Below are 24,762 nucleotides of genomic sequence, written 5' to 3' on the forward strand. Positions count from 1 at the left end.
CGGAGGGCGAAGAGAGCGAAAGAAAGAAGCATTCCGGGTTCGCCGCGCGCGCTGTGCTGCCGCACTCTTTGCCTCTCCCCCTCGTCCGCCGGTTTATCCCAGCGATCTCACTCATGATGATGACGCTGCCTCTCTTTCGCGTCATTGCTGAGAAGCATAGAAAGGTCATCCTCACCGTGAAGACAACAAAATTCACTTTCCTTCTTTTTTTCTTGTTTGCTGCAGCAGCGTGAGGGTGCGTGCATGCGAGGAGCGAAATCCGAATCCTTGCTGACAACAGCAGATTTTCCTATCGCCATCACGTTGAGTTGTACAACTGTGTATGTATGTGTGCATGCGTGTGCTTATGTGCCGAGGACGCGCGTGTGTTCTTTTCAGCCCCTATCCTTTAAGTCGTTTCGCTGTTCGCTTCTTTTATCATTAGTAGTAGTACATTGCCGGTATGCGGAGCCTGTGACTGTGAGGGTTGCACGCCTCACACGTGTATGCAAAGCCCGAAGACATATGCGGACACACACACGCATACACGCACAGAGCAGCATTGACGAATTCTCTCACTTGTGCGGGGGCATTGTTTTTTGTTTCGGTCTCACTGTAAGAGGGAAAGGAAAGAGAATCCGCTCGCACGGATGACGCGCTTCTCAAAAAAAAAAAACGAAAGAGCCACAGGGAGATGGGAGCAGCACACACACACACACGCACACCAGTTCCGGTGCCCCGCAGAAGAGTTTCAGGCGAGCGCAAAACGAATATCGCGGCCGCGCGAAACACCCTCTTCACTGTTTGCTCGTCTCGCTTTCGTGTTGCTCTCTCAGTTGTCCCCACCAGGTCGCTTGAGCAAGCCGTCACTGAGCATTTTCAAAAAGCCAGCTGCTTCTTCGCTCCTCTCCAGCAACTCCGGATGCATCAGCTCCAGCGGAAGACCACGCTTTGTCAGCGTATCCGCGCAGGCGACCAGGTCCGCACTTTCGGATGCAACCACACAGTAGTGCTGGACACCGCGAGAGGGCTTGTTCGAGTCGTCGGGGCCCATGGCACCGGCGCGGCTCTGCTGGAGACGCGCTACCATTGCACTCACGTACTGATTCCAGTGGTCAATGTCTCTGAACATGCAGAAAAAGCCGAGAGAACCAGTGGCCACATCCTCTTCCTCTTCTGCCCCCTCCGAGTCTTCGTTCTCTCGCGAAGGCGTGGCCTGGGTGTTGCCGTCGCCTCTGCAAGCCGCGTCAGCAGCGGCAGCGCCATCGGAAGCACCGTCTGCGCCTGTGGCGTCCGCGTCGACGAGTAGCGGAGTCCACAGATGCCACTGTGAGGCATCGTTGATCGCTGTCCACGTCGCCGAAGTTCGAGGAGCTACCTCAAACAAACGCGCCTTCGCGCTCAGCACATAAATCGGAAGCGAGGGGCTCTCAAAGAGCAAGTCCAACGTAAGAAGAAGCGCCAGGCTCGGATGAGAATGCTGATGCCCCGCAACCTCATCCGTGGCGGACCCACGGTGCCTTCTCTTATCAAAGGCTCCCACAAGGCGGGAGATGAATCCCGGGTCCGCGGCACAGGTACGCTCCAGCAGCGCAGCCTGCTCGATTCGCCGCTGCATGAAGCGAAAATTGTCATCATGCTCTGCCTCCGTCCACGCCATCAGCGAAGGAAAGCACACGTCGGTCACACGCTGGCCAATTCCGGTAAAGGACAAGGATGCGGCAGTGTCCTCAACTGCCCAGGTGCGCGTCTGCGGGCTGAAGTGCAGCGGGTAAGGAAGAATAGCCCGCATCTCGCTCGCACCAGATCCGGCAAGAGACTTGGCAAGCGTGAACTCGAATGTCAAAGAACCGCCGTGTGCGCCTTTCTGTGCCGCGGCCCTCACATCTATCACCTGCGCGTGCACGTCGTGAAGGAACTTGCTTGAGTTGCGCATCAGCAAGAACACTTCGCGTGTGGTGTAGAGCGCAGGGGAGCGAGAGGGTACCACCCACGCTCCGTCATCCGCCACAACGTAGCGGCCGCACAACACAACGCCGTCGGAGGCCCACTCCTCCTCTTCAAACACGCTGTTCACCCATTCCACCACGCTGCGGAAGCTCGGCACCGGCACGGCATCCTCCGATGTGGCGCAGCAAGGGGAGCTTCCGCCCTGGGCCTTCCCTGTGTCGGGCACCGGTGGCTGTCCCGATGCGCTTGTGGGTCCCTCATCGGCATCGTTCCAAACCTCCTCCCCGACGTACGTCTCGTACTCCTCCGCCGGATGGGCGTAGGCCCTGAGGTGCGGATGCGACGGCATACGCGTGTCATTGGAGTCCAAGTACCGGAAGAAGGCGATACCCTCCTCCGCAGCGTCGGTGTAGGTGCTCGCACCAGCGCTTCCATCTGCCGCCTGAGCCGCGACGCGAAAGGTGCGGTGCGGGATGATGTGTCGCCTCCCCTCCGCAGAGAAGACGATCGAGAGTGGAATTCTCGAGTGCATGAGTGCTGCGTATGTGTGAGGAGAGGCAAGGAAGCTCCGACTGTGGTGGCGAAAATGTGTGTAGGCGTGAGAAGAAGCGGGTGTATGCGTGCAGTGGCGGTAGCGCCCACGCACTCTCTCTCTACAAGCGAACACAGACAGCAAGGCAGAAAAAGGATGAAAGCCGAAGAAAAGGTGATTCTTCACACGCGAAAGGAATGGTTGCCAGAGGGGTGGCGCGAGCATAAGCGTCGCGACACCGGACGCTACTGCACAAGTGCCTGCAGCGACGTCGGCTGACGAGCCTTCTGAAGCTGCAGTGGCAGAGCTGCTGTTCTGTAGAGATCCCTGGCGTCGCACGCGCGTCTTGTCTCGCCACCACCACCACCACCCCTGTGCTCGGACATCCTCTTCTCCTGTCTTGGTCCACGGCAGAAAAGAGCAGATGAAATGGAGTCGCCGCACAAAGCCACAAGCTCGAGTACGCAGAACGCGGGAATGCTCTCCCTCCCTGGCGTTACCTCATCTGATCTAAGCTTCTTCTAAGTGTCTTGTCTAACGGGTTCAGCGGGAATGGGGCGGGCACTGCAGGCAGCACCACGTGCACTTACGTGATGCCAAAAAAAAAGAGAACCACAACATGAGGTGTGTGTGTGTGTGTGTGTGGAGGGGGGGGAGTAGTGACACAAAGATGAAAAGCCGCCTCCTTCAGCAGAGCACCTGTAGACTTCTTGGGCTGAGGGTGGCCTGGCAGCGCCTAACAGACCGCTGATCTTCAATGCCTTCCGCACTACCAGTTTCATGCTTCCAAGCTATCACTGCCGCTGCTGGGCCAAGTAGTGCTCGTACATGCGTATCTTCTCCCCCATCTCCTTCACCACCTGATCATCCTCCGAGTACACGCCGGTCTCCAAGAGCTTCTCACGATTCATTTTCAGCTGTTGCAGAAAAGTCTCCATGTCACGCCGTGCCGCTGCCGACTTCGCGGCGCTCGACGTGTCATCCAGAGGTGCACTCCTGGCTAGTACAAACTCCTCTGGCGTTGGTGAGATGTGTGGTGAAGCAGTGTCGGGCGACGCCTCCTCGAGGCCGCGCTGCGCCGGGGCGAGTGGGGGAAGGGTGCTGGCGCGCACGGACGGCAGTGAGGCAACGCCGTCCTCCTCATCCGCAATCATGGATGTCGTCCACGGCGGCAAGTCAATTGGAGGATAGGCGCTGTCGATAGAAGTGTCCCCCATGTCTACCACCACGCTTGTCTCAGCGCCTGAATCACCCACTTGCGGCCTCCGGTGCGCATGCGGTGGCGACTTCCTCTGTAAAATGCGCGAAACCCCAGAGACAGAGGACGTCTCTAGTGTGGTGTCCTGACGGGAAGGGACACCTGTTGTAGGATCGCCAGCGCTCTCCCCAGCGGTGATGGAAGTGGTGCACGTGCGTGTCTGCGGGGAAGCGTGGGAGTGGCAGCTGGTGTCGCGGGCGGTCGAGTGAAGAGTCCCTGGAGGTCTCTCGACAATTGTGAAGGGAAGGGGTCCTGGCCGCGAGGTTCGGTTGACCGCCGCTAGCCCAGCCGCCACCTCCTGCCTCAGCTCTGTCAACATTGCGTAAAAGTCATCTCGCTCTGCGACGCCGCTGGCTATGTTCCCCGCTGTGGTAGATGCATCACCGTTGATAAAACCACTTGGCACAAAAGGTGCACTCAACGGCTGCTGCGGCTGCTGTAGCCGATGCGCATGTAGGGACTGTCTTCGCCTCGTTGGGCTCAGAGCCCCTTGTTCCTTGCGCAGACGCTCCCACTCGCGCGCCTGGCACTCTTCTCGAAGACGATGGTATTTGCGCGTGACGATTGCGAGCTGCCGCTTGAGCTCGTGCAGCTGCTGTTCTAAGCTCGCCTGCGACTCTGCCAGGCGAGCCACATCCGCGCTTTTCTCTCGCAGCTGGCGCTGCGTCTCCGCCAGCTGTGTCTGCGAAAGGCTCAGCGCGCACTCTTGCTCCCGAAGTCGCTGACCTTCTGTGTCGTTCTGCTCAGACAGGTAACGCGCCGCGCGTCGCCGGAGCAGATCGTACTCTTGCTGTGCCGAGCTCACTCGCTCCTGCAGCTGCAAAATCATGCGGTCCTTCTCTTGCAATCTTGCTTGAAGGCTGGATTGGGCAAGCTGAGCCTCCTCACGTGTGCGGCGCGCCTGCTCCTCAGCGCGGGCGACGTACGCCTCATGCTGCTCTGCCACTTTCACTCGCTTCACATTGAAAGCAGCCTCGCGAGCATCCAGTTGAGCGGTGCGCTTTTCCAATGTCTCACTGGCCACCTGTAGGCGGTGCCCCATTGTCTCTAACTCTTGGCGAAGCCGCTCCAGCTCCGCCATCTTTTTCTTTTCCGACTCTCGTGCCTCCTTGTGCAGGCGGCGTTCCAGCCGCTCCTTCGCCTGGCGCAGCTGTGCCTGGTATCGGAGCTGCTGCTGCGCCTTCCACACTTCAAGGTCGAAGGCGGCAGCATACTCATCAGTAGCGCGGATAGCGCTGTCCATCTTGACTTGAGGCGACGACGATGCCATTGGCCTTGCTCAAAAGGTGCACAGTCGCAATGAGCCAGTGCTGCATGGCACGCGACAGCGGAGCCGACTGGTCCGCGCTACGAAAAGGAAAACAAAGCGGTGGTGCCGAGATGAATTTTGTATGGGATTCACGCTCGTCTTCTTAATCGATGGAAGAGCCTGCGACGATCGTCCTTGGCAGCACGAGAACCAGAGATGTCCGCGACGCAACGGCACCGATAACACGACGGCAATATCAGCTGCTGACCAGTCACCGAAGAAAGAGCAGAAGCACGGCGTTTCGATGGCGCGCGCACGAAGAATGCGGAGGCGGGAGCAAATGATGTGCAGAGTGAGGAAAAAGAAGCGCAAGTGATGTTTGCCCGCAGCAACAAAAATCTAAGCGAGGCGAGTCAGCAGAAACCACAAATCTGGGGCCGTTCCTTTGTCCCCACCTCTTCTCCAGTCAAAGAGAGAAGTCGGGGCAGCCGGAGAGATCTGTCAAAGGCCACGACAAGAGCATACGACCAGAGAGAGAAGGTTCAGCATCTCTTCTAAGAACATACGCACACAAGAACGCAGCGCCCCTGTTAAGGTCTGCTGTCGAAACAGCTGTGTCTCTTCGATTGTCTGTTCCCCCCCCATCGCGTGTTCCATTAAAGCAACGTGCAGAGAAACAGCATGCCCTTCACCTGCTTACCCTTTAGTGCCCCACACAGGGGGGGGGTACACACCTGCTGCAAGAGAAACGAAAAGGCGTACGTCTGAGGAAGCGGGGAGAGGAGTGTATACGTTTGTGTGTGTGTGTGTGTGTGTGTGTGTGTGTGTGTGTGTGGCGCTCCCTATTTTTTTCGCGTACCCTTTGCAGCCACATACACACAGTGCACGGAGAAGAAAGAAGCACGACAAAGACCAACGACAAGGCGAGCTGGGAAAAAGCAAAACGTCGGGCTGAACGCGCGTGACGGGACGCGAAGCAGCAGACAGGACCCCTCTCACGCACGTGCTACATTTGCGCCGCTGACGCGCAGGCGCTTAGAAGTAGCCGACAGACCAGTTGTAGCTACCCATCGGGCCGCCGTACTTCACGTAAGGGTGCATGAGGACGTCGTGCAGCGGCGGGCGCCACACGTCGTTGTGGTAAAAGAACTTTCGGAACTCCGACGTGAGGCCAACGTAGCCCTTGTCAATGAGGTTCTCCTTCTCGTAGCGGTAGCGCTTGTAGCCTGTAATGAAGCAGCGCAGGTTCACCTCGGCTGTCTGGTATGGGAGATGTGCGGCTTGGCGTTCCGCAAACTCAATCATCATCTCCATGTTGTAGCGCTCACGCTCTGGACGCACCCACGCGCCAAAGATGGAGATGCCAGCGACGATGGCAATCACGGTGCGGCCCGTGAACCAGCGCTTACCATACACTGGGTACACACGAACAGCGGGGTACCCGCCAGGAATCACGCGCTCCTGACGGTAGGCCTGACCGCTAAACCACGTGTAAAACGCCTTTGTGTCCGTCGGAACGGGGTCACGCACCAACCGGCGAGCTGTACTGCTCAGCATGATGAAGAAGTAACAGAGATGTATAGTAAGCCGCTAATCTGCGCCCACACGAGGTGCGCACAACGAAAGAGAAAAAGATCCTGTTCCTATGATGGATGATGACGGGGTGTGTGTTTGTGTGGTGAGGCTGTCTAGCTCGCCGCTGCTGCTACTACTAGGGCAGTCTGGTCGTCTATACTAGGCTCTCCCCCTTGCCTGAGAGCTTCTACGAGAAGGTGGTGTATAGGAGCAGTGACTGCAGCCCTGCCGATAATCGAGTTGCACGGCTACTGCAGGAATTATGAAAGTCGGAGGGGGGCTTTTGCCGAATGTGTTAGCGTGTGTGAGTAGGGTGCGGTAGAGGGGGAAAAGAGATAGAGAGAGCGCGGAAGCAGTTCATTGACGACCAAAACGTGCAAACCCAAAGGCGACGAATCAAAGAGAGGAGCGACTCGGAAGTGCGGCAGCATTCATGCAGCTACGAGCGCGACCTGAACGAAGCATGAAACAAGGCAATAATTTCGAAAGCAGACAGCAGAGGCATTCAGCTGCTCGGGTAGCTGTTGTTCCTCGCGTGCGCGGCGGAAGACGTACACAAGCCTAAAGAGAAGAGGCGCGCACAAGTAGCACTCCATAGGTCCTTGTTGTGTTGTGCTGTGTTCGTGCTTACGTAATGTGTGTGTATGTGTGAGTGTGTGTAGCCGAGGTGTTGCAGCGGGCTCGAAAAGACACACTAGTGAATGGAAGAGGGAGAAAGGCACCTCTTCCCGCTCACCCCACCTCCTTCTCTGCCTCAATCGCGCGAGGACTGAAAGCGCTGCAGCGTCACACACCAGCCAAAGAGTACGGCTGCGACATGCACACGATGCAGTGCACCACAGTTTTACATACATCGACTAGTCTCTTCAGTGCACGAAACAACGAGGAGCTCGAGATGCAGACAGCAGGCCCTTGGCCTAATCCTCTCTCCCCTGTCCTTTGGCTCTCCCACCGTCACACACAAAGAGCCACACACACACACACACACACATACACACACCGCCCCTCACTTCATTACTGGGTCTTTTCCCGCCTAAGGAAACAGCGGGTAGAGCAAAGAAAGAGTAATGGGAAAGGTCGAAGACGTGCGTCCTTACTGCTGCTTGCAGTCCGGGCCGCTGTCATCGGCGCGCTTCGAGGGCATTGATGCCCGCTCCTTCCGCGCTGCAGCCTCGGCGGCCAGCACAGACAGCGGCTTCTTGTACTGAATGATAAGTGTCTGATGCTGCACATCGTAGGAAAGGTGCGCGCTCTCCAACGGAATGTGGGCGCGCTCCAGGTCAGGGATGGCAAGCCTCTTGAAGTACTTCCTGTTTGACGTGCGCACTACAATCTTGCCGACGCTGTCCCCATCTTCGCGTTCGACCGCGACGGAGAACACGTCTTTCGGGTACGGGAGATTGCGGATTCGCACCACGTAGCTCTCCTTTGTGTCCTGTCGCACCACCACCGGACTCCCGCTTGACTCGGCAATCAAGGCCCGATCCAGGTTGCGCGATGGCGCCTCCGTGCCAACCTCTATAGACCACTCAGAAAAGCCGCCAAGGGCATTGCGGGTACGGCGCTTCCTCAGCAGCAGGGAATCTGTCACCACGTCGTACTCGTCGACAAGCTCGCTTCCATCGGTGAATTTGGACGTGATGCACTTACGATCCCCGCGTATCACAGACGACTTGGGTTCTGCGAGCATTTGGTTGAGCCGGGCGTGCACAGAGGATTCTGAGAACAGATTAAGATCTTGAGTACGCTTTCTGTGGAGATGAGAGCTGGATGAAGCACTCGTGAGCTCCACACAATCCCATTGAAGCCCAGTTGCCCTGGGACTGGGGCTGGAGGCTGAACGAAAAAGGAAGAGAGAACTGCAGCGTTCCTTCGCCCGATGGCGGCCTCTATGCTCTATACACGGGCGAAAGAGAGTGTTGTCCCTTGCTTTTTTAGGTGTTTATATGTGTGTGCGCGTGCGTGTATGTACCTACCTAGGAGCAAGCCTCTACCCTTGGATGCAGCGTGGCTGCGAGTTCCTCTCCTTCGCCTCTCTTGAGTGTCCTTCCGTTGAAAGTGGAGGGTATGACTGTAGCCGGCAGCAGCAGCAGCAGGCACTCAAGCAGACGTTATGTTGTTCACGGCGAAAAAAAAAAGCGTGAGAGATGCAAAACAAAGAAAAGGGTGTGAAGGTGACACAAGAGAAAGATACAGTACTTCATTGGTGGGTTGTCTAAGAGAATGCTCATTGCTCACGGACGACGAAGAGACAGCTAACATCGCGCGCTCCGACTCCTCCAGCACAAGAAGGGAAGGAAGAGGGAGAGCCCACCCCTCTCATTCGCATCGGACTGCTCGTTGAGTGAGCTTTCACCTGTGGCCCCTTGACTTGCTGAGTGAGTTTCCTTTTTTCGCCTGCTGTGTACGTGCAAACCCTTTTGCTATTCTGTCACAGAAGCTTCGCCCACTGAGGGCGCCAGAATATCGCACAGTCGCTTAATGCGATCGTCCGTCGGGTGCAGACGCCTCGCTATCTCGTGAAGAGTCTCGTACTCCAGGTACGTCTTTTTGCGCGCCAGTCGCGTAAAACGAGCCGTCTCGTTGCCTGGGCAGCGTCTCCGCTTCGCGCCCATGCCGTTCGGCTCTGGAGCCTTTGAGGCCGCTGCGGCGGAGATAGTGGTTGCGGAAGAGGTGCAGTACAACGCCATCTCCTCCAGCACCGCTGCGTGCCCATTCAAAACGGCCCAGTGCGCTGGCGTCCGCTGCCACTTGTCTCTCGTGTCGATTTTCAGGCCGTATTGGTGAAGAAGACGTGCCGTCTCAGCGTTGCCGCTACGTGCCGCGAAGTGCAACAGTGACTGCTGACGGGCGTCACGGCAATGAACCACAGCCTGATCGTGCTCTAGCAGGCGCCGAAGAATAGCGGCGGACTTGCTTGCCGCCAAATGGGCAGCAGTCACGCCATCCGGCGTCACCGCGGTAAGCTTGGCACCGTGCTGCAGCAGCACCTCCACGACACGCAATGTCGCCAATTCCTGCTCCAGCGAGCAGCAACTCGCAACAGCCACATGCAGGGGAGTGGTACAGCGGTGTTCTCGACGGTTGTGTCCGTTGACATCGGCGAGGCCATGATGAAGAAGGCGGTCAGCAATCCCGGCGCACTGCACGGCAACCACTTCACGGAAAAGGGAATCAGCAGCTGCCTCTGCAGGGATGAGAACTTGCAGAGGTTGCAAACGGAGCGGCAACGCCGTTACTGTCTCGCCGTTCTCCGGCTTCGACACACCATTAAGAGGAGCTTCTGCCCACGCTTCGCGCAGAGCCTGCACATAGTCGCCGAAGCGGGGGTGCTGGAGCAACACGCAGGGCTGGAAAGGAGGAGGCAGCCTACCATGCTCGTCGATCCCGACATCGGAGCCGGCGTGGAGCCCGAGATACACGGCGCGGCTGAGCTTTAGAGCACCAAGCGAGTCACCCCCGGCGTGAAGGTAGTGAGTGTCACAGCGGACCGGCACGCCCAGCATCCCTTGCCACACAGACTGCACTACTCTGTAGAGCTCATCCTCCTCTCTGCTGCAGTCGTCATGTTTTTCATTGAGCTGAGCATCAAGTTCTTCTTGTTGCTCTTGGACAGCATCGATGGCAAGCTGGGTGCGGCTCACCTTGCCCGTCGGCGTCTGCGGCAAGGAAGCTCCGTTGGCGAACAGCAGCCAGCGACGCGGCACCATGAAGGAGGGCAGGTGCAACGCAAGCAGTTCCTGCAACGCGGCAGCCACGCCCTCCCTGTGATCGCTCAAGAGTCCCCCATCGACAACGTCTGTTAGCACGACCGCCGCACCAATGGCTGGTGTGTCTGACGCGGATTGCACGCGAAAGCAGGCGCACTGAGAAAAAAGACCAGCTAGCGCCCGCTGAACGGTGCCCTCCACCTCCTCCAAAGCCACGCGTTGACCGTTCAACTTCATCTCCCAGTCCCGACGACCACGCAGCTCCAGATCCGGTGGACCTCCCTCACCTGTCGAAACAAGTCGCCCAATATCCCCTGTACGAAAGAAACGCTTGCCAGTGGCGGCGTCGCAGCCGAACGGTGACAACGTGCTATCCTCCGCGTATCCGCAGCACACTTGATCTCCGTAAAGGACAACTTCCCCGTAGTCGTCGCCTGCAGACTCACCAAGCTCCTGGAGCAAGCCTTCTTCCAATGCAAAAGCGTCGCTGTTGCCGAGAAGCACGTCGGATGCAGCATCCAGCCTTTGAATACGGACCCGTGTGCCCACGCCGGGGCCGCACTTCACGTGCTCTGCCCTTGTGCCTGGAAAAATGCGCCATACCGACTGGTATATGGTGGCCTCAGTCACGCCATAGATGTTGTACAGCTCTGCCCTGTCAGCCCAGGTGGTGATCAGCGCCTGAGACATGCGTTCGCCGCCGAGAAACACCTTCATTGGAGCAGTCGAGGAAGGGAGCACCGACAGCAGACGGCCAGCGGTGGTGAGAGAAGACCAAACCACTGGAGTGCTCACCACGTGAGTCGGTTGCACGCAGGCCAGTAGCGGCGCAGCCTGGCCGTTGAGGAGGTCCTCCTGAGTGCATGTGTAGAAAACGCTGTGAGGCGTGCAGAGCCCCACGAGCATGTCACCGATAGACGGATCAAAGAACGGGGACGAGAGGCAAAAGAAGCGACAGCGTGCATCACCCACGGCGAGGCCATCCTTATCGAGAATGAAGCGCTGCAGGTATGCTCGCAGATTGCCCCGCGAGGCTACCACACACTTTGGGTCCCCTGTTGAGCCGGAGGTGTACATGTAGTAGGCGACGCGGCTGTCGTCTACATGCACCACCGGCAGCCGCGTCGGTGCCGCGGTGCCCACCTCCACCATCTGGAGTTTTCTATTGCAACCGCTGTTCTCTTCTGCCGAGAGTGCCTCGTGCAGCAACGACGAGACATCTTCTGAACGCAGCTTGCAGCGCGGCCTCCGACGCTGTTCCAGCCGCTGCAGTCGCAAGGGTGGATCATCTGGGCGAAACAGGCAAAACGTCCAGCCCATGCACAGGCAGACGCTTTCCACCAAGCATGCGTAGAAGGTCTCTTGACTGTAAACTCCAACATCACACTCGTCCTCCGCACCACGCTCATCACCCGGCGTGCCGCGTACCCCCCCGGCAAGTGGTAACGAACGCCGATCGTGCGAGGAGGTGATGATCCGCCGCTTCAGCAGCTCCACTAGCGCACACCATGCTCGTTTGGTCACGCGCTCTGCAGTGATGGCCGCCCCGCTGCCATCGACGGCACCGCTACTGCCTTCTAGTCGAGCCGCCTTTGAGGAGTCGCAGTGGCGGTGCCGGAGGAGTGCGAACATCACCTCGTCATCACCGCGCTCTTCCAATGCTGCAAGTATGCAGGCGGATAGTGTGGCGCCATCGCCCACACACCTCCGGACCTTCGAACTCATCCATGCATCACTCTTGATACCTAGATCAGCGCCAGCCCCTCCTACTCACCAAAAGGAATAAAAGAGCAAGCATATAAGCAAAGAGGGAGATAGTATGAAGTGAAAAGAGTTCGCAGTGCACCATTCAGCCTTCCCGCTAACGGACCCCCGGACTGAAAGCTGCATCTCTCGTGTGCTTACAGGAGTGATCAAGGGGGGCACAGAGGTCGATCTGCAGAGTGGTCATCGCAGCGCCAGCGGCTCTACAGGCTTGCACTAACCCTGTGCACTGCCACACATCTGGCGGCGAAGAGACATTCCTCCCCTCTTGGAATGCGCTCGTGAAATGCAGCCTGGACTGACGCTGGGTAGCCTGGTTCTTCTAGGTTTGTTGACAGGCGAGACATACGAAAACAAGTCGATTACCGTGTACCATCTTAAGCGGACTGTGGAGGTGAGTTAGGCGGGAAGAAACACCCAAACGGCATCGTCTGCTGCTTCAAACGGCTCTTGGGGGACGGAACAGCGGGGGAAAGCAAAAGAGGCAGACCACTTGCACCTGGTAGCCTTTGTCCGTCGCCCAACGCTAAAGCTGTTGTTTGCCAGAGCACAACACGGGCTCTACTCTGGCTGCGCAGCAGCAGCCATGCGATGTTGCTCTACCATACAATTGTCGAAGCTACTGATTGTGTCGTCACAGATTTCCGCAAGACGCTCTAGGCCCTTGGCCACGGCCTCTACAGCGTAGTCGGAAGCCTGCACATGCAAGAGCATCTTCGGCTCCAGAGGATGGGGGATCGCGTAGCCGGCGCTCGTCACGGCGGCGTTCTGCATAAGAACGTGCCGCAGGGGGTTTCCTAGGGTGTGATCCTCGTGAGAGAACGCTACCACAGCAGTGGACTCGTTATCAGTGATACGCTGCAGATCAATTTGAACCTTCTGCTCCTCCGAGGTGTCCACCTCATCGCCCTCGTTCATGCGCTGAATGTGCTCCTGGTGGAGAATGAAAGCATCTCGAGGGTGAAAAGACGCCATGATACCTCTCTCTGACTCGGTACGTTAATGTGGGTGTTGAGAAACTTCAACGTCGGTCACTCGTCGCTTCGAGAGCCTCACAGAAGGAGGCTGGGGGATGCAAGAGCGAGAGAGCGAGCGAGAGAGAGAGAGAGAGAGAGGAAAAGCGGCAACCCTTCAAGCTTGCTATCCGAGCTTGAGGTTCGAGTCGTCGCCAAGTCAACTTCAGCAAAAGGGTGTGTTGTACAGAAGAGTGGAAAATGATCGCAGACAAAGATCGCCGAAGGCTCAGTGAAACGATATGGTGCCATCGGGGACGGTGGTTTGGATTGGCGAGTGCGGGTGCATGTGTGTTTGTATGTGCGCCACAAAAGACTCCCCCATGCCATCCATCCCTCTCTCTCCTCTGCACCAGTAAAAGCGTCGCTGCCAGCACAAAAAGAAAAGCGAGAGAGGTGGCAAGTTGCGATTCACGGCAATAAACGCCGTCCGACGCGCGGAGGTTGTCTCTCAAACTATGCAGAAGATTTAGTTCTCCCTTGCACTTGAGGTAGTAAGAGAAGCAAAAAGAGCTGCTTATCCCTTTTTTGTTGTTGGAGTAGGGGAGGGGAGGGGACTGTAATAGTAGCCGATCATAGCGAAGGCAGCAGAGCGACACCCGAGAAGAGAGGGGTCAAATTGAGAGAAAAGGAAAGGGTTATTGCATCCACTAAACGCTGAATTCAGCAGTAATGTGAAACCTATGTGCTCCTTCCGTTAGTGATTAGTTGGCGAATTAGGAGCTACGGCACCCGCTTCCCTCTCCCTTTCGTTTGGTACGCAAACTGAAGTTGCAGCAAGTCGCTGCTCTCCCCTCATACTCTACGGCCCTTTAGTCGGTGTGTCGCGCCGAAGCAGGTGCGGCCTCATTGATCAGGACGGCCGTCACGCCCGATGCTGCACGAAATAGTCGGTCCTCCATCGCGGCCAGCAAATCTGCTTTTGCCTTGGCGTGTGGCCACTCTGAGATGAGCGGAAATACAAGACCCTTCGCCCCCTTAACTGTCTCGGTCGCGCGCAACGCATCAAAGACGGCGTAGCACCCCTCTTCGGGATTGCCGTCAGGGCTCATGTCGTGGTAGGAGAGGCAGGCGTCTTTGAATCGCGATAAGTATCCGTTGAAATCAAGGACAATGGTCTCGCAAAGAGGCACAACGTCTTTGCCGCGGTGAACATAGACAGGCACATCCGCGGATGCCGTCAACGCTCCCAGGCTACCGGGTGTGAGGAGGGACGACGGCACGTGTGGGGAGTAGTGAGTAAGAAGCTGGCCAGGGCTTACCATCAGCGCCTTCGCTGGGTCACACATGATGCGCGTGTCTCGAATTTCGACACGCGTCTGCGGGTACCTGCCTGCAATGGCGCGGTGAATCATGCTCACGGTAATACACCCCCTGCGCAGCACCACTACCAAGTCTTTCGATTCAACCTTGGCTACAGTCGACTCGATGCCGATAGCGCTTTGTCCGCCGTCAATGATCAGTAGCTCCGGGTCTCGAGCAGCTAAGTCGTCGTAAACGTGCTGCGCAGTCGTAGGGCTTACATGCCCAAAGGTGTTCGCGCTTGGAGCAGCTACAGGAGCATCAACCATCTCTAGCAGTTTCAGCGCTACCGGATTGTTAGGGATGCGAGCCCCCACGTAGCCAGAACCGCCTGTAACGCAATCCGGAAGGGTCGGGTTTGCTTTGCAGACGATCGTCAACGGTCCTGGCCACAGAGCCGCCCCGATTGTGCACGCCAGCTCCACCGCCCCCTCATCCCACTTCTGATCCCACAACCTACACGCGCCGTCCAAGGTGTACACGTGACAAATGAGTGGGTCGGTAGGTGGCCGCCCCTTCACGGCGTAAATGCTCTTGACAGCACTTCCGATCAGCGCATTACCGCCTAATCCGTAGACGGTCTCGGTTGGGATGGCGACCAGTTTGCCTTGCACCAGGGCATCAGCAGCCCGCCGCAGGTCCTCCGGCGAGGTTCCAATAATCTGAGCCATGGGTTGTCTGTTGTCGATTAGAGAGAGAATGCCAGGCAAGCCTTGAGCTTCGTGTGATCTGTGCGAATTTGTGCCGGGATGGACAGCTCATGCGGCTGAAGTGCTTTGCACTACGCACTTTTTCAGCCACTAACCCTCTCGCGGAATAACAAAGAGGTAGGAAGGAGAGAAAGCCGCGCACGGGATGCGATGCAGCGAGGCACACATGAGAGAGGAGGAAGAGGAGCTGGCGATGACGATGAGCGGATCCGGCTCGTGAGAAGCAACTTGTGCAGGAGCCCGAACTCTTTCCAAGTAAAAGCGAGTCACCGTGACGCGGTCGAAACGAGTAGGTAAAACCATGAGACGACAGAACGCTCGATGTCCAACTCGCACGTGCCCCTCCGCTAGACTATAGAAAGCGGAAGCTCCCAAAAAAAGGAACGGATTTGATAAACTGCGCTAAGTGTGCGCATCTGCCACCGTTTCGAAGATGGGGAGAGGCATCACTGCTGCTCATACACGTATATTTCGTCTGCAGTTCACTTGCTTATTTTTTGCTCGGATTTTACGTCTTTAACAGGTTAAGCAGATCGGCTGCAAGTGAAGAAAAGGGGGAAAAGCTGCTCGCCGACCCCAGAAAAACACAACATAACGCGCCTGCCTTGATTTTCAGAGTAAGCAGTGTCGCCGAATCGCGGTGGAGGAGTGCACGTATCCTTTTGCTTCTCATACACCTCCTACTACGTCCGAGAAGGACCCAGGTGCTGCTCCACCACCACCCATAGCGAAAGCCGCGAAAAATACTTCTGAGAAGATATGCTTGCAGCGCATGGTGCATGGCTTGACAAAAACAGCATGTGCTCGTCCCATACAGACAGTTTTGCTCCTCTGTTCAAACAAGCGCACGCCGTCATGCTATCTACGAACCGCACACTCCACTCAAGGTACATGGAGCCTGAGACACGAGAACAGGAGACTGAACTTCTTTGTCGTCCCCATCTCTCTGCCACACAAGAGCTAAGCTCATCTCTGCCCGGCCGGTCACAGGCCCCGTCGCGCGGCGCGAGGCAGCCGTAGGCACACGAGGTGCTGCCATGCCCAGACCCGGTCATCGGTGCATGGCTTCTGCCTCGAACCGTACCCACCCCCGCCCCGCAGGTCGCCCCACAGCCACGCCCTCCAGGACCGGACACTGCGGACATCGGCAGTGATACATCGCTCTGACCTCCCTACGTCATGCGCGCCTGACCCTGTCACCACCAGAGGTGGTTGTGCAGTGGCAGGAGTAGGGGCTGCTTGGCTTCCCCACAGAGAGAGTGGGTACTGGACCCTGATACCACGATGAGGTGTCCCCCGTTATCAGGGAGACAGAGCGAAGGAAAGAAGCAAAGAAAAAAAAACATGTATGAAAAACAGGGAGGATGAAGAAACTCCTCAGGAGGCCAACAATAAAGGAATCGAAGCACCGCGGAGCTCTAAAGGACAACGAACCGGGTGGAAAACCTTGATAGCGGGGGATCCACAGGTCATGTATTAGATGGGCTTCCAAGTACGAAAGGGTAGCGATTTGCCCCGGAGCACTGCGTAAAACTGATCAGGTAAATTCACGCCATCCTCTATCCTCTTGCGTGTGCTCACCAGTCCAACGTGGACGGAAGATCGTCATCGCGCTTGCGCGAGTCGGGCCTGCGAGGCATGAACTCGCGTGAACCGCCTCGATCGCTGCGGCGGCGGCCGAACCCACTGCTGTTCTCACTTCTGGAGAAACCTCCTCGATCGACACGCCTGAAGCGCTGCCTCTGCTGCTGCATCCGATGCTGGTAGCTCTCGGCGAGCTGCGTCAACTCCTTTGGGGCAGTAACATGACAACGAGTCAAGTAGTTGACGAGTTCTGTTGCGAGGCCACCGTCCTCTTCGCCAAGAAATGTGTAAGCCGTGCCGGTGCGACCGGCGCGGCCGGTGCGGCCAATGCGATGGCAGTAGCTGTCAATGGTTTTTGGAGCCTGAAAGTTCACCACGCACGTTACATCAGGAATGTCTAGGCCTCGAGAAGCAACATCGGTCGCGACGAGAAGGCGAATGTGGTTGCTCTTGAACATGCTCATGACCCTGTCCCGCTGCCGCTGCGACAGACCGCCGTGAATTGTCCCTACGTAGCGTGTATCGATTCCTAGCCGGTGGCTGAAAGCCCTGGCTGTGTTTTCCGTATCCGCCTGGCGCTCCACAAAGATGATGAGCTTGTCCTTGTTGTCGTCGATTGTCCCATCCTCGACCAACGACCCAAGCTTCTCAATGCGCTCTGTGAAGGTTCGGCAGAAGATAAGCTCTTGCTTGATGCGCTCATTCACTTGAAGCCCCGCGCCGGCCGTACCGGCTCGAATCAAAACACGATCGTCGGATAGATATTTGCGCGCCATCGCTTGCACCGACTCTGGCCACGTCGCCGACCACATCATCGTCTGCGGATGTGAGGCTGAGTCGAGGTAGGCCATAATCTCATCCAAGTGAACCTGGAACCCCATGTCGAGAAGGCGATCTGCTTCGTCAAAGACCAGAAACGACAGATTACGGATGGACACGTCGCCGCCGTCGAGAAAGTCCTTGAGTCGTCCTGGACAGGCAACGAGAGCGTCGCAGCCGTTGCGAAGATGGCGGGCCTGTAGATCGCGCGGGGCACCACCGTAGGCCTCGCAGACGCGCACCTGCCCACATCCAAGGTTCTGAAACACCTTGGTGGTTTGTTGCACCAACTCCCGCGTGGGAGCTAGAACCAGAACAGACGGCGTCCCATCGGGGTTGGGCTTGAGCCCCGCCAGGGCTGGAACCGCGAACGCCACCGTCTTTCCCGAGCCTGTTGGTGCAAGTCCGATAACATCGTGGCCGTTGGCCAGCAAAGGTATTGTGAACTTCTGAATGTCAGTCGTGGAAGGGTACTTGAGCGTCTTCAACCCCTCCGCCAGCCATCGCGGTGCATCGCGCAACTCTTCAAATGAGTTTAGCGGGGTGACGTCGACACGATCACCATTGCCGTCCGTGATAGAGACATCGTGCTCTGTTGACACTGCAGACGCCCTTGTCTTCGGTGGCGCATGCGGGTCGCCGATATTCGAGCTCGTTGCGGGGGCCAATCCCTCGTAAGCAGCACTAATCACAGAGAAGCAGCGCACCCTGCTCATCATGGGCAAAAGAGTCGGGCGAGCCCGAAAAGGCACCACCCCGCACTGTGCGGCACCCCACCTGCCAAACAAGGCACTTGCAAAACGCCGCATCTGCACAACTAACTCTTAACAGCACCGGAGATCACAGTTACGGGGGGTGCGAAGGTACGAAACAGCGATTTGAGGCAAAAATGGAAGCATTCTAATATCGGAGGTACACAGTGTGGTGAGAAAATTTTGAGAGATGACATGGACGTTAAATCAAAGAGCACGTCGCATTGTTAGTAGAAAGCCTGCGGGGCGCCACAACATTGCTACAGGTAGAACTGCAGCACCCCAAAAGACATGCAGGGTCGGCTAGGAGAGCGTAACGCTGATCTGCCTTGGCGTTGCTGAGGGCGAGATCGCTCTCTGGAGCGATGTGTGCCGATGGCCTCGAGCTACATGTTGTGTCTTTGTGCTGTCCTTTGAGAAATGTATACAAAGCCATGGTACGCAGTCTATCAGTCAGTCAGTAAACAGATATGCAGAGATTCACGACGAAACAATGCACAAAGCGATACAGGCAATACAAAAAGTCAGCTATGAAACGTTAGCTGCACTGTAGTTTACCGCAATCATCACCCAAACAGAGAAGACACGTTCTGGAAAGCAGAATACCTTGGCGCGCACTCCAAATTTGGCGCTGTCCACCACCGTATCCAAAATCTCTCGTCCCACCGAAGCAGCGCGCACAACGTCCATAACGCTGCCGGCGTCGAGGTACGAAACGTTCAACGGGATAGCCTTGAACGTTTTCCCCACCCCTAGGGTGCCCTTCACAGATTCTTGAAAGAGGGCAAAACTCTGGGCACCGCCCTCACTCTGCTGGCGTTCGTACAGTAGCAACGCCTGCGACAGCACGTACGAAACTGTGTCGTCATACGTCGTCATCACACCAAAGGAGTCGCGGTACATCGAAATCGACGCCCTCAGCTGAATCTCCAGTGAGCGCTCGATCGACGACGCAACGACAGCTTCAAACAAAAGTGGTGCAGGAGGGTACCTTGGCACCATTCTTAGTTTCAGCACGTTCAGTGGCTTCCAGAGTTCTTCATTGTAGCACTCAAACGATGTGGTAGCTATGTTGTTCGAGGCTTGGCAATTGGCGAAAAAAGATTTGTTGTTGAACATGCAGTCAACGGTAGCGAATGTAGCCTGCTCACTCGGCGAAGACCGCTCACCTGATGTGGGGTTCCACACCGTGATCTTGGCTGAGCCACGCGCATCGGTAGACCTGGAGACAACAAAAACGCCGACTTCACCGTTGTGGCAAGACCCAAGACCGCAGTAAGCATCGATGCCAAACCCCAGTAAGAGAGAGCAAAGAAGGGCAGCGTGGTTGCAGTGGTAGCCTTGCCTCTGCGAAAGAAAAATAAAAGGCGATAGCCAGTTACTTTCTTCAAGGCTCAACGCACCTATGGAGCCGGTGCCCTCGGCAGTGACGCGCAGCAGCGAGACAAAACGCGCTGCATCCTGCGGTGAGTCGAGGCCGCACTCTGCTTGTATTGGCGAAATGAAGTGGGTCAGCGGCACCATCCTTCCAGTTGACGTGGATGCGAATAGTCGTACCTTGCGATCTTTGTGTGTGGGGCGTAAACCCTGATACTCTGACCACCATCGCCGAGAGTACACGAGGAACTCGCGGTCAGAGTTGGTGACGGCAACACGCTGCTGCTCGACACGCGACACAATATCCTCCTCTTTGTACCGAATGCGCTTTTTCGACACCAACTCGAGCTGTAGATCTACAATACCTGCTGGTACCCCAGCGTTTCTGCCACAGAGTTCTACCGTGAGCCCTAGGTAGCCACTTTTTAGGACCTTTCTCCATTCGATGATGTTCTCCCCCAATAGCTCAGCGACGTTGAGCTGTGAATCTTCTCGCAGGACGGCAATGTGAAAAGGGGTTGAGACTTCGATAAGATCTGCCTCGCCGAACCCGAAACCAGTGGCGTCCACTTCAAAGAGGAACTCTTCATCAAACCTTGGTTCGGCAGAGCAAGCCTTTACTGCAGAGCAGAACCTCTGGTTACCAAAATGAGCAGCGAAGACGACAGAACGCTTGCTCGCAGTCGAGGGGGCTAGGTCAAGGTTGTCTACAAAAGCGCGTCCGCCATTCACTCGAACAAGAAGGTAGTGCCGGCCATCACTCGGTACGGTGATGGAAGGTACCGCGCCTACAGTAGGACGAGACTGAATTTGGCTAACAAGCTCCTGCAATATCCCTTTTTCTTTCACAATTCGCATGATGGCGCTTGGGTTTTCGCTGGAGACGGCCTCATCGCCGTGCTCTGAGACATACGTATCGACGATGTCGCGTATAGAGTCGTAAACACCAGTCTCCTGTAGGAACGAGTGAATCGCAGACTTCATCGATTTCAAATGCTCAGGTGATACCTGGCTAGATCCTTGTAGTGAGTTCATTGTCGGCCTGCCCTTTGACCTCGCTCTATACGATCCAGGTTATTGGCAAAAACAGCATGTGTCAAGATACATATAATGGAAGCGATGAAAAGTATGGGGATACCGAAGCGATCGGGGTTTGCTTACAACGATCAGCGAAGAGGAGCTACTTCACAACGCATTCAAAACACTGTGCCCAAGGCTTTCCGCTTATGCTGATTGAGAAGAAGCACGGCTCATGAGCCAAACCGGCACCGGTAGTAGTTTTCTTTTTTATCTTCAATCCTCATCATACTGCGCACGCGCGATAAACAAAGCACAGTTCATAAGCATTAAAAGCAACGAGTGTACCAACAGCGCCGCCCCTGGCCAGGCAACTCCTTTGCTTCCGTAAGGATCAACCGTCTTCCAGATGGAAAAGCAGATGGACGTGAAGAGAAGAAGTGCTCCCAGAAAGAACATGCTTTTAGCCTTTTTAATACTGTCATCGTCGTCGTCAAAGTCACTGTCTGCGCCCAGGATATACACGGGCTTCACAAGCGACAAAACAAAGGTACCAAGCAGCGCAACCAGTGTGGGTAGCCACATGAGAAAGTTGTAGGGGAGCTTGGCCTTGCTTGCCATCACAGCTCCATCCATAAAGACAAGCAAGGCGCACCCGAATATGCCCCCCGACGCGACAATGATTGTAGACCGGCGGCGAGTCATGTTGATTGCTTCGTATGTAAAGCTGAGAGTCAAGCAAAAAGGAAGGAGGCGGGTAAAGCGTTTACCTCAAGGACTTCGAGAGCGTTTGAGCCAGCTGAGAAGCATGAAAAACTCAAAACTGCAAGTGCCTCTAAGAGCGGCATAGGTGTCTATCACTCCAGGGGCAGCCCTTTTCGTGTTTTCTGTGCACAACTGCTTCGCCATGCGCTTTCGGCCTTCCCGTAAATATTGTGGGATTGAAGTGGTGTTTAAGGTCCAAACGCTATCAACTTGGAAAAGAGAAAAACTAACCAGCTAGCGCGTTCAACCGGGCCACTCTCTTGTTCGCATCGATTAGCTGACAGAGTTTGATGGGGTCGTCAGACATCAGACCATTTAGGGGCCACTGATTCCCTTGCAAAATGTCAACCTCGTCGTTGAGGTTCCACCCGATCACAGCGACGCCTCGGCTCTGGAGGTACCTCCAGAGCAACGGTGAAGAGAAAAGAAATGCACCCATAGCAGCGACGACTCTTCCATACTTCCTTGCGGCATCGTTCTTCATGCTGCTTGCAAAAACCGGAATCGAGAAAACATCATAGTCCACGGAGAAGTACGGCAGTAGCCCCGTGTAAAAGAGGAGGTACGTCTTGAAAAAATCGTGAGGCCCCCCAAAAATTCGGTACCGTTTCCGAATCTCAGGCTCCCTCTCCGCAAAGTACTCGTTGATGAACTGTCGGTTCTTCGGTTGGCTGCTTCCCACCAAAGTGATGCTTTCACGTCCGTGCGCGGCAAGCAGGTCTAGAACTGCAGCGACAAAATCTTTGCTTTCATCCTTGATGTCAATGTGCAGCGGCATCGAAGGGAACTTCTTGAGCACTTCACTCAAGAGGCAAATTCTGGTGGTGTCATCAATGGGGACGCTGTCAGACGCTTCGTATTGCTTGGTGTCGCGAGTGGCAAACTCCAACTCGATAGTTCTCTTGCATTGAGGAAGTGTTTTGGAAGGATTCTTGCCGACCACCAAGTCTGCAATCATCACACCCGCGTACTCTGGGCCGCACGTGCGCTCAAGTGTGCGGTCATGGCACACGACGATTTGCCCGTCCTTCGATTCCCTGACATCCAGCTCGATCATGTCACAAAGCCCAACCTTGGCAGCCTGCATAAATGTGTATATTGTGTTTTCCGGGCCCAAGAGGGAACCACCGCGGTGAGCAATCTTGGTCATAGGGTAGGAAAACTTCTTTTTCAAGAGTGATTTCCGCCTTTTGCTACGTACTGCTATCTGGAGGAGGCAAATACAGAAGGCAATATAGGCTCCACCTGACAGAGCAATGGTTGAAAGCAAGCGCATGGGAGCCTACTAGAGTGTCAGCTCTTTCCTAGAGGCCGACACGAAAGCAGACATGCGAAAACACGAAAATGAGGAGGAGTAGGAAGCCACTATGCTGTGCGCCACTGAGATGAAAGGTCCGGAAACAGCAGAAAAAAAGGCACCGCCGACAATCACGACTTGACGGATAATGCCAGAAGCGGTAATTCTCCGTTTGCAAGGTCAGCTCCCAGGCCGCCTTGCCGCATTCGACGACGCTTTAATCGGCGAGCACACGGTGATTAGCTGCACCTTCTTTTGGTACTCACGAAAAACTAAACATTCATTATAGATCACCACTGAAGCCCTCATAGCTGTGAATAAAGCACACTGCTACCCGCATCCAAATCGTGTCCCAGGAGACATCGGTGGCCCCACTGCAGTGTTGCGCCGGCCCAAGGGTACGAACATGAAAAGTGAGCGAGATAAAGACATGAAGCAGAAAAACTGCAGCAGCCTGACCCCTCTTCAGCCCCCCCCCATCGAAATGCAGGGGGGGGGGTAGCCCAACAAGCAAGACAGAGAACTCGTCACTTCTCCAAGAACTGACAAGCAAACCAACTATTCACAAACCAGAAGGTCACTCTCAGCTGCCTTTCATAGATATTTATCTTCACGAGAAAAGAGCTGTGACAAATAGGCGCCGGATACATCCATGCGGAGATTCAACAGCAACTAACCCACCGATAATACCACCCCTCCCCGCGCAGCCACCCCCCAACCCCCGCGGCCAGCGTGACTTGAGCCCCCGTCAAAAGGGGCCTGCATAGCCCAAGATAAAAAACAAATAGCCGGGAAACTACATTTTTACTAACTCTCTTCCTCTCGCACCTTTGTGGCACAATCAGCTTATGCACACTAGCTACTGATCTTCACTTAATCATCCAACGCCCACAAAGTCATCCAACATTGCTTCTGAAAAATTCCCCAACATCTACCAAGCACATGTTACCTCACCAGAAATCACGCTACTCCGTATTCTGAAAAATCAACCACCTAGTTTTAACGCGGAGACTCGCACTTTCCCGTTTCACACCGCCCGAAGTCCCCAAGCACCGTCTTTATCAAAAACATTTTCACAGCGAGCAAAACATGCACCGCTTTAGCACCAACGACTTTTTCATACGATTGTCAAAAAAAAAAAACTGCTTTTGGTGTTTTGTACTTTCATTGTTAAGGATTCAAAAAAAGGCCACTAACTATGCAAACAGCCATCAAAACAACCCTGACGCGACACCCACATAACCACAAAAAAGCCTCGACCGCAGATGGCAGCAAACGCCTTTAATCCCAACAACCACCACGTTTTTGCCCCAACAAGCAACCAGATTAGCTTTTTTCAAAAATACCCCCCCCCCTGAAAAAAAAAACACTAAGCCAAGCTCACCTCTGCCCGGCCGGTCACAGGCCCCGTCGCGCGGCGTGAGGCAGCCGTAGGCACACGAGGTGCTGCCATGCCCAGACCCAGTCATTGGTGTATGGCTTCTGCCTCGAACCGCACCCACCCCCGCCCCGCAGGTCGCCCCACAGCCACGCCCTCCAGGACCGGACACTGCGGACATCGGCAGCGATACATCGCTCTGACCTCCCTACGTCATGCGCGCCTGACCCTGCCACCACCAGTTATTGTTCTGGTTTGGCGCAGACGGAAAGTCGAGGGACTTTGGATAGGTCATAAAAAGCTAATGGCGACCCAAAGGCGCAGTGATGAGAGGGGTGCTTGGCAGTGGTGTTGGGGCTCGGTTTTGTTTTGAGCGCCAAAGGCACCCGACGCCAAGTATGCTTGTGGGGAGTGAAATCCAGGGGTGGCTGGGCGGCCTTCGAATTTTTTCGCTACAGGTTTCGGCTTCCAGGCAGAATAAGTTGTACTTTAAGCTTTATTAGCTTCTTGTATTGATAAGTTTGGGCGGCGCTGGATACGCTGTAGGGGGGAGGAGGGTGAAAATGTTGGATGGTGGACACTTTTTATTTCCTTACCATCTTTTGTCAGGGTAAAAAAGGGAAGGGGGGAGGCAGCGCTGGTTTCACCTAAGCCAGAATGCTTTCTTTTTCACAATGACGTTTTGTTTCGTTAAAATTTTTGTCGGCATCGATAAATTAGTAGGGTGAGGT

The 24,762-nt window shown here is 55.7% G+C and overlaps 11 protein-coding genes across 11 annotated transcripts; all 11 read right to left on the reverse strand.

Moving 5' to 3' along the window:
• Nucleotides 1-811: 811 nt before the first annotated feature.
• Nucleotides 812-2,461, reverse strand: LMJF_28_2010 (conserved hypothetical protein; the record flags this gene model as incomplete). The annotated part of the gene is made up of 1 exon (XM_001684431.1): nt 812-2,461. One exon carries the CDS (start codon nt 2,459-2,461, stop codon nt 812-814), a length of 1,650 nt encoding a protein of 549 aa, XP_001684483.1.
• Nucleotides 2,462-3,255: 794 nt separating this feature from the next.
• LMJF_28_2020 (conserved hypothetical protein) lies at nt 3,256-4,989 on the reverse strand (the record flags this gene model as incomplete). Its single annotated transcript, XM_001684432.1, has 1 exon — nt 3,256-4,989. One exon carries the CDS (start codon nt 4,987-4,989, stop codon nt 3,256-3,258), a length of 1,734 nt encoding a protein of 577 aa, XP_001684484.1.
• Nucleotides 4,990-6,003: 1,014 nt separating this feature from the next.
• Nucleotides 6,004-6,525, reverse strand: NB6M (putative NADH dehydrogenase subunit NB6M; the record flags this gene model as incomplete). The annotated part of the gene is made up of 1 exon (XM_001684433.1): nt 6,004-6,525. The coding sequence occupies one exon, from the start codon at nt 6,523-6,525 to the stop codon at nt 6,004-6,006; it is 522 nt and encodes a 173-aa protein (XP_001684485.1).
• Nucleotides 6,526-7,636: 1,111 nt separating this feature from the next.
• Nucleotides 7,637-8,233, reverse strand: LMJF_28_2040 (conserved hypothetical protein; the record flags this gene model as incomplete). Its single annotated transcript, XM_001684434.1, has 1 exon — nt 7,637-8,233. The coding sequence occupies one exon, from the start codon at nt 8,231-8,233 to the stop codon at nt 7,637-7,639; it is 597 nt and encodes a 198-aa protein (XP_001684486.1).
• A 733-nt stretch (nt 8,234-8,966) lies between these two features.
• Nucleotides 8,967-11,978, reverse strand: LMJF_28_2050 (hypothetical protein; the record flags this gene model as incomplete). Its single annotated transcript, XM_001684435.1, has 1 exon — nt 8,967-11,978. One exon carries the CDS (start codon nt 11,976-11,978, stop codon nt 8,967-8,969), a length of 3,012 nt encoding a protein of 1,003 aa, XP_001684487.1.
• A 600-nt stretch (nt 11,979-12,578) lies between these two features.
• LMJF_28_2060 (DNA-directed RNA polymerase-like protein) lies at nt 12,579-12,992 on the reverse strand (the record flags this gene model as incomplete). Its single annotated transcript, XM_001684436.1, has 1 exon — nt 12,579-12,992. The coding sequence occupies one exon, from the start codon at nt 12,990-12,992 to the stop codon at nt 12,579-12,581; it is 414 nt and encodes a 137-aa protein (XP_001684488.1).
• Nucleotides 12,993-13,842: 850 nt separating this feature from the next.
• On the reverse strand, nt 13,843-15,003 carry LMJF_28_2070 (conserved hypothetical protein; the record flags this gene model as incomplete). The annotated part of the gene is made up of 1 exon (XM_001684437.1): nt 13,843-15,003. One exon carries the CDS (start codon nt 15,001-15,003, stop codon nt 13,843-13,845), a length of 1,161 nt encoding a protein of 386 aa, XP_001684489.1.
• Nucleotides 15,004-16,619: 1,616 nt separating this feature from the next.
• LMJF_28_2080 (putative mitochondrial DEAD box protein) lies at nt 16,620-18,254 on the reverse strand (the record flags this gene model as incomplete). The annotated part of the gene is made up of 1 exon (XM_001684438.1): nt 16,620-18,254. One exon carries the CDS (start codon nt 18,252-18,254, stop codon nt 16,620-16,622), a length of 1,635 nt encoding a protein of 544 aa, XP_001684490.1.
• Nucleotides 18,255-18,725: 471 nt separating this feature from the next.
• LMJF_28_2090 (conserved hypothetical protein) lies at nt 18,726-20,609 on the reverse strand (the record flags this gene model as incomplete). The annotated part of the gene is made up of 1 exon (XM_001684439.1): nt 18,726-20,609. One exon carries the CDS (start codon nt 20,607-20,609, stop codon nt 18,726-18,728), a length of 1,884 nt encoding a protein of 627 aa, XP_001684491.1.
• A 258-nt stretch (nt 20,610-20,867) lies between these two features.
• On the reverse strand, nt 20,868-21,296 carry LMJF_28_2095 (conserved hypothetical protein; the record flags this gene model as incomplete). Its single annotated transcript, XM_001684440.1, has 1 exon — nt 20,868-21,296. One exon carries the CDS (start codon nt 21,294-21,296, stop codon nt 20,868-20,870), a length of 429 nt encoding a protein of 142 aa, XP_001684492.1.
• Nucleotides 21,297-21,582: 286 nt separating this feature from the next.
• LMJF_28_2100 (putative glycerophosphoryl diester phosphodiesterase) lies at nt 21,583-22,632 on the reverse strand (the record flags this gene model as incomplete). Its single annotated transcript, XM_001684441.1, has 1 exon — nt 21,583-22,632. One exon carries the CDS (start codon nt 22,630-22,632, stop codon nt 21,583-21,585), a length of 1,050 nt encoding a protein of 349 aa, XP_001684493.1.
• Nucleotides 22,633-24,762: the final 2,130 nt, after the last annotated feature.

The sequence above is a fragment of the Leishmania major genome, chromosome 28 (assembly GCF_000002725.2).
Source record: "Leishmania major strain Friedlin complete genome, chromosome 28".
In the NCBI taxonomy this organism is placed as follows: Eukaryota; Euglenozoa; class Kinetoplastea; order Trypanosomatida; family Trypanosomatidae; genus Leishmania; species Leishmania major.